The following is a 14,163-nucleotide window of genomic DNA, read 5'->3' on the forward strand; positions in this document are numbered from 1 at the left end:
TAATCACCAAATGTCCTCCTTTGGGGGCATACAAATATATTGGGCATTTATTGAGGTCGGTGTTGATGAACGAACAAAAGTTATAGATCTAACATAGCGAATAGCTTTTTACAGCGCAAGTCTAAGCAAATATCGCCAAATATCTTTATTTTATATCTTTGTGATCAAAATAAACTTTAGTTCACATAGTTAACGCGATAGCATTTATATCACGTTTTCTAATACTGACCACAAATTGACATAAATACCTTCCGGGATGGAATGCAATTCATTAAAAGGAGGTAACAAATCCACTGCTGGAACGACTGCTAGTTTAAAGCTTTATATATTTAGATGTTTAACGGTTGATTTTGAAAACAATTTAAAATATTTCATCAAAGCGTATATCAGATTTTGAACAACAATACTTAAATGATCTTCAATAAATGAGTGCACAGAATGCAATATCGTAGTAATTACTAAATATTAGAACAGAGCCTTTAAGTATAAACGCTCTGGCGCTGACAATCTTCTAAATATATAGGGACACACACATACTGTATTGATGTCGAGAGTTAAGTGTGAAACTGATTTATCTCTAAAGCCTTATCATTAGAGATAAAATTGTATCATGATGAACACACAGTTAACATCGTTGCTTAACACACTGTAGTATTCCTTCTTTTCATACAATATACCTACCAAAAATAGAAAATCGATTAAATAACATATTAATGTAAATGTGGAAGCTGTTTGTAGATTGCACATTTTCTAGTTCGAAAAGTTTCAGGCCTACCGGCAATAAATTTTATATTCAAAATGATTGGTCGTTTACAAAGGTAAGCTACGGTGAATAGCTTGGTTAAACAGCTATGTCGATTTTTTTTTTTTAATTATGCAAACAGAGGGGAAAAAAATGGTTCTTATGTATAACAAATTAAAAAGTTTAACAATGCTATTGCACAGTCACTAATAAAATAAACAAATGTCGAAGACCTACAGATTTTTGTGTATGATTGTCACGTAAAAAACAGCTGTCCATGCTTCTTGAGCTAAATTAAGATCATCATATTTTCTTTTTGATTCATAATACTTACAAAACCAACCAAATACCTTGTAACCATACATCCCCCTCAATGGGATTTTACAATATGAAGTATTATCCAGCAATTTTGTGAATGTTTATCTTTAATCAGAATTCACTGATGCAGTGAGTGATCACAGGTCTAATAGGCTGCTATCTTTATCATTGACAAGTTTAAACTGTTGGTTTCAACTGGTGATAGAAAAACGAATAATTAAAATTCAATTATCCTATACAACAATGGCAGATACAATATCATAACCACTGAACACACTATTATGAATTGTTGACCACGTTGTTTTTCATTCAATACAACGAAGACATATAAAAAACCATGACCATAACAGTTTTGTAATAATCATGTACATGCATTGAGGTTATTTTGATAGGACAATCTCTATAGATGGAAAAAAAATAATTGAAACATGCATCTTTATCTTTGTCTTTGTCTTAATAGTTGCTATATTTTCCAGCAAAGAAATAATATATCTAATCCATCATTTGATTGAAATGTGTTGGCAGGCAGGAATTTGTAGTTATTGAAAACCTTTTTCACAATTAAATAATATATTTCAGTCTTTTATTATCGTCAAAAACATGAAAACAAATTGCATTTGGTACATGGTTTTGTCCTAAAAGTAGAAAAGTTATATTTCAAGAACAATCAAATGGTCGCCAAAAAAATGTACAAGAAAATCACAAGATATAATTAGTTGCTGTCAGTACTCTTTTTTAATGATTATTAAAAACTGTTTAAGACACAGTGATTATCAACTTAAGTGATGTGTTCTAATATAAACTGCTTAAAAAAACAAGAGTAAGTAACTATGCAAATATGGTGGTGATAACACATTCATTTATGATTGTTTACACAATATTTTTTGCACATTAAAACCATATATATTTTTTTAATTTACATATAAAGGATCTATTTATTTCTTTTTTAGTGAGCAGCTGTCCAAACCCAATAGATGTTGAACCACTCTGCTTTCAAACCTGCATATTACATTCTCAGTAATGGTCACATGGGCGCCAGCTAGGGGCCCAGCTTACACCATCTTCCCACACTAATTACAAGGCAATCAAGCAGCTGCAGGTAGAAACTTCAAGAAAAAGAGCTCACAGATTACACCAAATTACCGGTCAAGAACATGTTGGAAATATAGTTTAGACTGCTTTCTTAACAGCTGGCATTAATAACCAATGGGAAAATATTTGCATATTTGATTAAATTCTTTTGAAGATTTTCTAAGAACAAAATAACATACTTTAAGCCTTGGCTTGAAACTTGTATTACATTTATTTAAAAAGTTAATAGTTCTGATTAACATAAATTACCATGAAGTATGCCTCTTTTACAAAAAATGTCTTTAATACAAGATTTGTCTGTGATTATTGAAATAAGTTTATCTGACTTTTAATATCAGAGTAAACCTTTATTTATGAAAATTACAAAATAGTATGACATTGTCAACATTATCATGTTATTCATTATCTAGTGGAGTTCTTGATTTGGAAACGTTACATGGCTATTAACAATATTTTCTTTGAGACAAACACTGTGTCAAGGCAGTCTTCAGTTTTGACAACATAAAATACAACTCAATTAGCCAAAGCACCCCATGAGTAATAGATACTAAGTAAAATTTGGACAGAGCTGTCAATGCTGTCATGCTAATTGACACAGAAGGACAAGGATTACGGCCCCTTGTCATGCCAGTAATAATGAGCGTGAGGCTAACATCCACCATCATCAACAGAGGTAGTGTGCCATCCCTCTCTGTCAACTGTCAACCGCGTAGTGCACAAAATGAAACAGTAACAAATTGTGGGCACTGTGAAATTTAAAGGCATACACATTTCATAAGCACATGACTGTCATAATCTCTGCAATTTGGTTAAAATATGAACTTCAATAATAATGACACTCACACACAGTCAAGTCCCACTGTGGAAAAGCCAGGCTAAATGCATGTATGTAAAGTGTCATCCCAGATTAGCCAAAGCAAAAAAGTATAAAAATTTAAAAATAAGATGTTTTAACAGTACAGGGAGAGTGTATTAGTAAGAAGAATTCACTATCATGTCTAAACAAAATTTGTTCCACAAAAAATGAAATAATCAAATGATAAATATAATGCACATACATGTACATCACCATAATATCAAGCCATCACAAAGAAGTTGTAAAACTGTATTTCTCAAGCAACAATTAACAAAGCACCTGTTCCTGGGGCCAGTCCACATCAAAGCCTGGTGAGCACATGCTCAAGCTTCACAGCCAAACTTTTTTCAAAGTGTGGATCTTGCAAGCATAAAATCACTGTAAAGACCATGGTGTTATGTTTTCTGGAATGATGACATCTGGCAGTGGAGGCACACATGTTTCATCAAGGATTTTTATTGTGGCAATATGATTATTGTTATTTATTATTACTGTTGAATGTTGAGTTACAGTTAAAAATGTGATGATTACAGAAATAATCATGGACAAGAATGGATGAGAATGTCTTGGATCTGTTTCTTGCCCTGCTTTATTTTCTAGAGCTTCATATTTGATATTCTGATTTTAATTTTGACAGGTCATGATGATACCATCCATTATCATCATAATGTCTGTTAATATTCTTAATCATTGTATGAACTATTAACAGACTGTGTAACATCATTAAGATTTCACAATATTCAAGTTACTATTTAAAATGAATTCAAAAGAAATGCTTAAAACTGTTGTTAAATCACATTATTTATTTTTATTAATTCACATTTTTCATTCATCTGAATAATAAATTAACTGACATAATTTGATTTTCGCATCTATTTCATTTAAACAGTAAAGGTGTTTGAATATCTGTTGTCTTTGAAGCTTGAACAGCTGTCTACATTTTCAACACCAATATTGTCCTTGCCCAATTGTTGTGCCACGGTCACACACTACACATTCACACTTCCCTTGTAGATTCTCTTTCTATGAGTCATGCATTGTTAAACACAACTCAAAATGTTGGTACAGCTTGTTAAAACACTACGTAAAAGCTGACACATTAACATAAAGAGAATAATCAACATATTTTTTGTATAACCATGTTTTAGAACTTCTTAACATATGACAATAATATTAATAAACATAATTCAGGGTTGGATCTTTAAACAAAAGTTTTTAAGAGATGATTTCCAACAGGTTATTACACTTTACATATTATTTGCAAGGTGTTTAAACAAACAACTAATACAATCTCAAAATTCACGAAAAGACATAATGCACATGACATAAATAATTTTATGACAAAGTTAAAAAACGGGTGAACCATTGCAAGTGACAAAAACACATTTTACTGTTAAAATGAGACAAATATTTAAAATTAATAAAAAATATAAGAAATAATTATTATTGATATTACTATGATCATAAAACAGCAATTTTAATAAACAATTTATTGAAGTATAACAATGTAAGTTTGGTCAGGTCTTGTACATGTATGTAAGCAAAATATTTGCAAAGTTTTTACTTAACAAACCTCATCAAAATTACCAATGTATTAGTTTCTTTACTGCTATTCCTTAAAATTGTAAACTTTTGGGATTTATCTAAAACGGTGCACAAACATTAAAAAAATATTAATACAGAGCACATATGTTCAAATAACGTAAAAAATGAAGATCATATTTGACAACAATGGGCGATGTATATTGAAGGATGGTGTATACGCTTTATTTACGCTAGATCTTAAGTTTTCCTTCAAATGACACACACAGTTTTACGCTCCATAAAACAATGTAAATATTTTCTGCTACACTGCTCACAAATACAAAGAATGATGCAAGTTGAATCATAAGGCATCTGTGAATGAATAATATTTATTACCAATTAAACAAAATAAATGTTGTAAGGTGAAGATTGCTGTTTATTGGTTAGAAATGTACATGTGGCATGCTTAATAGAAGAGTCTAAGGTGTTTACTATTAAGTAATATCATAAAGTTTGCTTTTGAATTCTTATAGACAGTTTATTAGTTTTCACAGAATATACTGAAAATAGACATGTAAATATATTCTTATTTATAACATTTTGTGGTTTTTCGTACAAAAAGCAGCTTTGTCTTGAATGTAGAAAGAAAAGGCATATGCACAGCGCAAAAAAATCAACAAGTCAATAAAACTGTGCCTGTGGAAATACCACTGGACAATTATACTCTGACATTAAGAGTAAATTACAACTATAAACTGCTGGCCAATCCTACATCCTCCCCACAAAATAATTGCTGATAATAACCTAAGTAAGCCTTCAAGTTTCACACTTCACTGTTCACAAACAACAAATTCTGGCATCTGTGGACATTAAGTAGAGCATTAGCATAACTATTTAACTGTTTATGTATAAAACTGCCTTTAAATGGCGCTTCAAAAGTATACAGGGCTTTCCACAGGCCATTTAACGATCCCTCGCCGGGTCGCTTGAATTTCGAAATCAGAGTGTCCGGGGATGCTTGAAATTTTCCGATCAGTGTATTTTTCAGTTATAAAAAGTGGAGATTGTCAAACAAAATCAGTGTATCAATATTCACTGTTTTAAAAAGCACTCGGTACCTACTTTCACAAGTAATCGCCATAAACACCACATGGGGTAATTGATAATCCACTGATAAGACCCGGGTATCGATTATTCTAGCTACATTAACACAGTCATTTAAATGCTGACAAGGATGTATCAGGTAACTTTCCAGTCGTCAAACTGTGATGTTCATCATTCAATCAGTTACACGAATGCTTATAAAACTGGTAACTAATACAGTACAGTACATTAAAGACGTTTTCGGGCATCATCATCACACCTTTTTACTGTAAACAAGTGTTACCTATGACATATAATTAATACGAGAAATTAATTGCGAGTGGTAAACAATTAATTTCTTATAGCGAGTAAGTTGATCAAATAACACCTGGTTATAATTATGCCATAACAATTTTATTACAGTACATGTATATTTCATCATGTCCATTTAGAACTGATTCAACTGGTTTTCTGACATTTATTTGACACGTAATGCGCTTTAAAAAAAAAATTGTTGAATTAATTACGCACACTTGTAAATGTTTCGTCCGATAATCGATACTTAGAAGACTGATGATGGCAACCAGTCGTAATCCTCATGGACAACGTGAATTTCATGCATAATTCTGTCAAAACATTTATTCGACTCGTAAGTGTTTAAACAAATTATCGTTGAATTCATAACGCAACTGTTAATATTTGTTGAAATCTCAAATGGGAATAATTAAATTTGTAATCCGAAACCCATTCCCGTAAGTCGATGTTAATGCGTTTTTAATCCGAAACACACTTCCGAATGTCAATGTTAGCGCAACGTTAAAATAGTCTTGCCTAAAATTAGCAGTGCAAATTTATTTTGTGTCGAATATTTTTCTCAATCAAAAAGAGCGCGAAAATTATGCAGCATGTACAACGTCGCGTCATGTGTATTGTACGTATATTGAACGTTTTAACAAGCACACAACACGCCAGGGGATTGACGCATGTTCAGAGGCAATATTTCATCAAATCTATAAATAGTCACTTATTTGATACTATAGAAAAATGGCCAGGTTTGTGTTAAAGAAATTAATTGAGAGCTTTTATCGTAAATATTTACCAGAAAGTGATTTATAAAAACGGAATAAACGAGATTATCGGGTAACAAAAAGAAACTTGAAAAGTATACAGTCATAGAGTCGGGTTGAAACGGATGTATTGGGGAATCGTTCGAGTCGGGACTTTACTATAATTACCTATGTGCGGGAAAGTTTTAAAACAATTAAACAATATAACAAAAAAATATATATTTTAAAATGACTGGGGAATTTTCTTGAAGAGTCATAGCGCACCAAATGACGTCTTTTGACGCTGTTTTTCTTTGAGTTAAAACGCACCACAGAACATGAATTGACACGTAAATTTTTTTTAAAGCGACGTCGGGCAGGGGTGTCCCCTCCCGAACCACCCCTATCAGCCCCGGGGCGCCTAACAAAAATCCTGTGGAAAGCACTGTATACACATACTCCTGAACGAGTCATCATAAAATTGTTGTTTTAGTAAAACTTAAAGAACAATAATATTTGTTTAAAAGATTGAAAACCAATGAAACAATATCTGCAATTGTCAACTTACTTTTCTAACAAAATACTGTGTTGATCTTTTCTTAGACAAAAAAACAACAAACATGGCTTGCCAAAATCCAGTAGCTTGCAAGAATCCAATTAAGTTTCAGGAATCCACCAGCATTTTATGCAGGTAGTCATAATATGAAACAATGACAATCTTGACATGTATGGAATCAGAATATATTTACATTACAATGGTACATATGAACAAAATGTTTTATTAAATGAGAAAACTGGACATAATGCATGTGCGTAAAGTGTCAGTTCGCACAGGCTAATCAGGGACGACACTTTCCGCTTGTATGCAGCGCCCTCACACTACTTTGGGGGAAGGGGTCCGCAGCCCTAGGGAGGGGGAATTTTTTGCAAATGGGGGATTTTTCATATAAAAACAACAACAACTGTGTTTAACTGTTATATACATATATTTCTATATGTGACTGTCTATAGGACAGAAAGGTGACCTTTTACTCAATCTAATGACTATATAACAGTTATCTAATTTAAATGTGTGTCAGTAGGTAGGCTTTTTTTCTTACCACAACACTTAATTGAACATTTAACTCAATGAGAATGTCATTATTTTCAGGTATCAGCAGTGTGAAATGCATGACGACATAGTACTAACTTTCAGATATAGTTTTTTAATAAGATGTTTGGTCCAGATTGTCTTTCTCTGTAAATTATTGTACAAATAAATATTCTTTTAAAACTAAAGACTGCATTTTGAATAAAGCATTTATTGACTAGAATACATGTAAATGAAACAAAACAACAAAAATAGCAGTTCTGAACGATTCCGACGCTTTCCGCAGTTGCGTAAATTTCTGACATATAATTCGGACGCGGAATTTGTAACAGAAAAAGCTTTTGTCCTTATCTGTAAATTACTGTACAAATAAATATTATTTGAAAACTGAAGACTGCGTTTTGAATAAAGCATTTATTGATTAGAATAAATGTCAATGAAACAAAACATTAACAAAAATAACAGTTCTGAACAATCCAGATGCTTTTCACAGTTGTGTAAATTTTGGACATTAAATTCCGGATGCGGATTTTATAACAGAAAAAACTTTTGAGTCGGCGGTTAAAAAAACAGGGTCGACGGGTAACCGGAAACAAGACTTCTTTTTCGTTAGGACTATATTGGACAAAGCGATATAACAGACCGTGATATATTGGAGTCAAATTTCAACTATAAATCAGCGATTTTTTGTTGTTGATTTTTTTTACATTTTCTGAGGGGAAAAAACAGTTTTAGGGGAAAAAATATATACTTTGAAGGTGGGGGACTGCAGCCGAAATTCGGTGGCAGATTTGATAGATTGAGGGCCCTGGTATGGTATTTTTTAGTTTCACTCATTGGGTCATTGTCGACCTTAAATGGCTTGAAGTCACCCTGGGATGTCTTCAAGCCGATTCTAGTCACCCGGTCGGCTTGAAGTCATCTCAGGGTGACATGAATCTGCTTGAAGTCACCCTAGGGTGACAAAAATCGGCTTCTAGTCACCCCTGGGTGACTTCAAGCCCTTTCAGGTCAACAATGACCCAATGAGCTTTAGTTTCAAGGAAGTCCCTCAACACCGAAAATCAATTTAGGCGGAAAGTGTTGTCCCTGATTAGCCTGTGCAGACTGCACAAGCTAATCTGAGAAGACACTTGAGGCACATGCATTATGCCCAGTTTTCCCAGAACACCACTCAATTGATGCTAAATTTAATTCAAAAGAGAGCCCATGATAATCGAGAATCAGCGAGTGCACAAAATGCTCTATACTACGAATTTTGAATATTAAGCAGAATTGCAGGGGGGGGGTACGTTTAAAAGAATAAAAGTAAAGAACACAAGCATTAATTTTGAATTAAAAATACAAATAAATTAAACCTCTGGTATGTTTTACGGAAAATTACATGTATATTTTATATAAAGGAACTGGACAGTTCAAACGATGGCATGTGAAATTTTAGTTTAGTGCTATTAACTCTTTCAGTGCTGGAACCCAATTTTGAAGGCCTTTGCAAACAGTTTGGATCTAGATGAGATGCCACAGAACGTGGCGTCTCATCAGGATCCAGACTGTTTGCTATTCTGATAGTATTCTTTGAAAAAAATCGAAGAAAATGCTAATTTTAGAAATTCAGCTGACAACATTTTAGCAGACGACAAATTTCCCAGCATGCAAAGGGTTAAAGTGTTGCCATTTAATTATTTGTTTTGTCTGCCTTCAAGTTTTATTGATAGTATAACATGAGAACACCACACGTAGTTATGGAAGAAATAACACGACTTACTAAAAAATAATAAATATGATGAACTGACCCAACAGACTGGTTTGCAAAAATACATAGCAAACAGAGGTGCGACAAACATAAATCAAATGAAGTACAAGGCCATTAACAGTGTTTTTCTGAAGCACTGGCAATGTAAGTGGTTACTTTCAATCTCGATGCCAACTACTTTTCTTCATAATATCAATTCAAAACAGTGCAAAAATGCCTGTTTTAGTTCTTAGCCGCTGGTTACTTTGAAACTATAACTGGCTACTAAAATTCTTTATGAAGAACACTGCCATAAAGAAAATCAACACTGATCAGATTAGGCAATCAATTCATTCATAAACAAAGGCTGTTTGTAAAACATGCATGGCCCCCATATGGGCTCTCCGTTGTAGTGAGAGCCATTGTGTAAATAGGTTTCTTTTGTCACTGTGACCTTGACCTTTGACCTAGTGACCTGAAAATCAATAGGGGTCATCTGCCAGTCATGATCAATGTACCTATGAAGTTTCATGATCCTAGCCATAAGCATTCTTGAGTTATCATCCGGACACCATTTTACTATTTCGGGTCACCGTGACCTTGACCTTTGACCTAGTGACCTGAAAATCAATAGGGGTCATCTGCGAGTCATGATCAATCTACCTATTAAGTTTCATGATCCTAGGCCTAAGCGTTCTTGAGTTATCATCCGGAAACCATTTTACTATTTCGGGTCTCTGTGACCTTGACCTTTGACCTAGTGACCTGAAAATCAATAGGGGTCATCTGCGAGTTATGATCAATATACCCATGAAGTTTCATGATCCTAGGCCCAAGCGTTCTTGAGTTATCGTCTGACAACCACCTGGTGGACGGACAGACGGACCGACCGACAGACCGACATGAGCAAAGCAATATACCCCCTCTTCTTCGAAGGGGGGCATAAATATTGTAATGTACAACCATTAATTTGTATGTGATGGTTGATATGTTGAACCGAAAATTATATTATACTACACATATATTTATAACATCACTGTGACAATAAAAGCACATTTTTTTACCAAATTTTGAAATAAAAAAATTATACGTCAACATAATTTAATTTATTTTAATTACATAAAATAACAGGTTTTGAATTCCATAACATGTATAGTATTATTATTGTCGAAAGGTGGAATCCCGAAAATAGAACTGGATCATGACAGTTTGAGTACAGCATGCAAGTGAGTCATATTTACCCTAAAATAAGGTACTCATGATCAATTCATAAGGAAATCTGAACACAAGCACAGACAGTATAGTAAAAATAATGTCAAAACAAATCACATTAATGCTCTTATAGTTTTACTTCCTTAGCATCTCGACTCCAAACTGTGATAAACAATGGTAAATACAAAATTACGTTTCTAAGGCTGCATATTAAACTAAAAAGTTTGACAAGTAAAACGAGGTAAAACTGAAGTAACAGTGACCTGAAGTGACCCTCAAGCAATATTAGGTTGGTGTAAATCACTCCAAAATTAGTAGGTACAATCTATTACAAGTCCTAATGTCCCCCAGGTAAACTATGTGAGACCATTAACTGTAGCAAATAATTGGATGGTTTTGATGGCAAGCCATACCACTGTCCACCAAGTGTGGCCAAATCATGATGTTTTAATTGATAAAACACACTAAAATGTGAGTTTATCTGATCTTGTAAAATATATACCAGCATGTCCCAAAAATTATGTTCCCTCAGGCAAAATGATGTAATGTACTCATAAATGTTTAACCAATGAAATAAGTTTCGTTTTATATTATTAAAGTAATGAAGCACATGATAAATTGTCATTTGTATTTATCATCTCTATAAGGTTGCTTTTTAACTTTTTGACCGTTTATAAGCAAATAAAAAAAATTGTATAGAATAAACCCAACTAACAGTATTGTATTTGAATATGGTTGTGTTATATAATTCATAATTGAAGTACTAAACTAGAAGGTTAATTCAGAAACATCACCATCTTTAGATTGTTCTACATGTAGTTATACTAACTTGTACATGTATGTTGATTCTCTTGGTTTGATTTATAAGAGGACTTGAGCAAAAATATACAGGGCTATACTAGATAACTTTTGAGGTATATTGGGTAATTCACCCCCTATTATTGACAACAATTGGGTTTTTGTCAATTCAATACTTTTAGCAAAAAGTTTCACCACCTACTTTTAAGCTGAATTGTGTTTTACACCCCCGTTTTTTTTAAACTCAATTGGGTAATTTAGGGAAATACACATATAATAAAAATCAAATAAGGTTACTATATTATTTATACAAATGGAATACACAAAGGTTTCTGTACATAACAACAAACAATTACTGAATTTCTGTTCAAAGTTAATTTATATTTGCGTTGTCAGATTAAGACAGAGTTAGTGAACATTGCTGCACAATTGATGAAGTTATAGCTGTTCAAAGCGATGCACCCCATTTTCAGTTCATTTTTAGTTGAAAACCTTAAAAATGAAAGTAAAAATCGGACGGGCCTATGAATAATACAATAATACCCCAAAGATTGATAACGACTGAAAAGACTGCCTTCTTTTCTTCATAGGACGGCATATAGACTATCCGATATATTTTAGTACCAAAAATAACCAGTCTAAAAAATACGCCCAGTGTTCGTAAGAATTGCGTTTCGTGGGGCAAGGCATTTTACAGGAATTACATTATTAAATTTGTATTTGCGTTTTTGTATGCTTTATTTTGAAATTATATATGTTTTAGGTTAATTTAATTGCGTAATAAACACTCTTGTTATCTAAAGCCCTGAATATACTATGTATTAGATACCACTAGTGAATAATATAAAGATACTGCAGAAAAAAACATTTAGCTTCTCATTTAAAACCTGACAACTGTTGTTTGCTTTCACATTTTGAACATGTTCATAAGAAATGGAAATGCTCCACTGATAAATGACTCATTTCAATCGCGGTGGCCTATCAAATTTGTCAAATCCTAAGCCTTACATTGACCATTTCTTAGAGAACAAAGTAAATGGACCCATTTGTGATTCAGGTGTGTTTACCCTCCTAATCTGTATTAAGTCCAATGACTGACATTACTGGATTACCACTTAAATAAGGTCACCACAGTTTGGGCAAACTTTGCCCACAAAAAGGAACAATACAGATTGCTGATTGTTATTCTGGTTGTCCTTTAATTCATTGAAGTCTGACTAACCAACAGTACAGTAGTTAAACATGTATATGGATCAGCTAATGATATGACAACTAAAGTGTGTTACTGCTGCTTTATGTGCAAAACTGCTATTTCATGTGTGTGTTTTTTATAAAATATTTATCTCGTTGAACTTCATGAAGAAAGTACACTTTGTTTGAAGGTATTATCAACAAAATTTCAGAGAAGCCAGTATGGTTCCAGCAAATGAATTTGTACTTGTCTCTAGAATGTAAAACAAGTATTATAAATTTTAGTTAAAAGATTTACAGAAAAATAGGAGATCCAAAAGAGTTTTTCATCATCAGCTACATGTAGATACTGATTTTCTTCTTTGTGTATGTAAGTTGACCTAAAATAAAAGTCAGGGTCACATTATTTAAGGTCATAATAATTAATGTTTTGTACTTCTGTTTAATGAAAACATAAGGACCCTACAAGATGATTACTACAATAATTAAAAGCTAGTTAAAAACCAATTAAACTAAAATCGTCTGTAATTATGCATAAATTTTAATGGTTTCAGCTAATTTTATCGTGTTCATCTTGAACAGTTAAGATCACATTGATCGCCTGATGAATGCTGTATCAGTTACGCTCAATGATTCAATTTTACAAAGTTTTGAGAACAAGGATATCATATGTCCATGATGATACATTCCCTTGAAAGGTGACACCTGATGATCCCTAAGGAACATTCAAGTTTGAGGTGTAACAGCGTAGTAAACAGCACTGTGAACTACAATAACAATTCATGCATGACCCAACATAAAATGTATAATCGTAAACTTTCTATTTTGATAAACACAATTGAGAAAGATATACTTCTGCATTTCAAATTCAATGTGTATATCTTACAGGTTTAAATGCAGTGTATTGTGGAGGGTTTAAAACACGACATTCAATGCCGAATCAGATTACAAGATATGAATGGCTTAGATCTGATCTTCCATGTTGGCTATAATCTATGATGATGTAAATTTCCTTTGAAGTTTATTTTCCACCAAATAACATACCTTCATGTTCAACAAGCCTGTGCTCTTTACTGTTTCCTGCATAACCCACTTTATTCTGCAACGAAAGTGAGAGAAATGCATTTCACAAAAGTAAAACAAAACAATGAGGCTCTGAAGAGAAACTTGCACTTGAAATATCAACAGAACAAGAGATGAAAACACGCTGACTCAGACGATATAAGCCTCACCTCTTCAGTTTCGGTCACCAGGCCTAACTTATCCTCCGATAAATTTTCAGACGATTTCTTTTCATTTTCCTCATCCCCTTCATGTCTATACACTTTAACTTCGTCACTGTCGTATATATCATCACTGCCGCCAGAATTAACATGCGGCATTGTCATATGTAGTCGATATTTGTTGTTAATTTACACAAAAACACACGAAGTTAACACACACGTTTTGAATCCGCCATGAAAATACACAGTGAAGACA

General features: G+C 33.1%; 1 protein-coding gene across 7 annotated transcripts in view; it reads right to left on the minus strand.

Annotated features, from left to right (window-relative positions):
* LOC127865925 (protein pangolin, isoforms A/H/I/S-like) overlaps positions 1-14,163 on the minus strand; it is an 81,366-nt gene extending 67,203 nt beyond the window's left edge. For 3 of the 7 annotated variants that reach the window (XM_052406066.1, XM_052406063.1, XM_052406069.1), the window contains exons 1-2: positions 13,917-14,160; positions 13,729-13,783 (exon numbers count right to left, since the gene is read on the minus strand). In XM_052406066.1, the coding sequence (XP_052262026.1) occupies positions 13,729-13,783; positions 13,917-14,072 (211 nt within the window). In that variant the 5' untranslated portion in view covers positions 14,073-14,160. Of the gene's footprint in view, positions 1-13,728; positions 13,784-13,916 lie in introns of all 7 variants that reach the window. The other 4 variants (XM_052406064.1, XM_052406065.1, XM_052406070.1 and 1 more) reach the window with 2 other exon arrangements.

This window comes from Dreissena polymorpha, chromosome 2, assembly GCF_020536995.1.
Source record: "Dreissena polymorpha isolate Duluth1 chromosome 2, UMN_Dpol_1.0, whole genome shotgun sequence".
Classification (NCBI taxonomy): Eukaryota; Metazoa; Mollusca; class Bivalvia; order Myida; family Dreissenidae; genus Dreissena; species Dreissena polymorpha.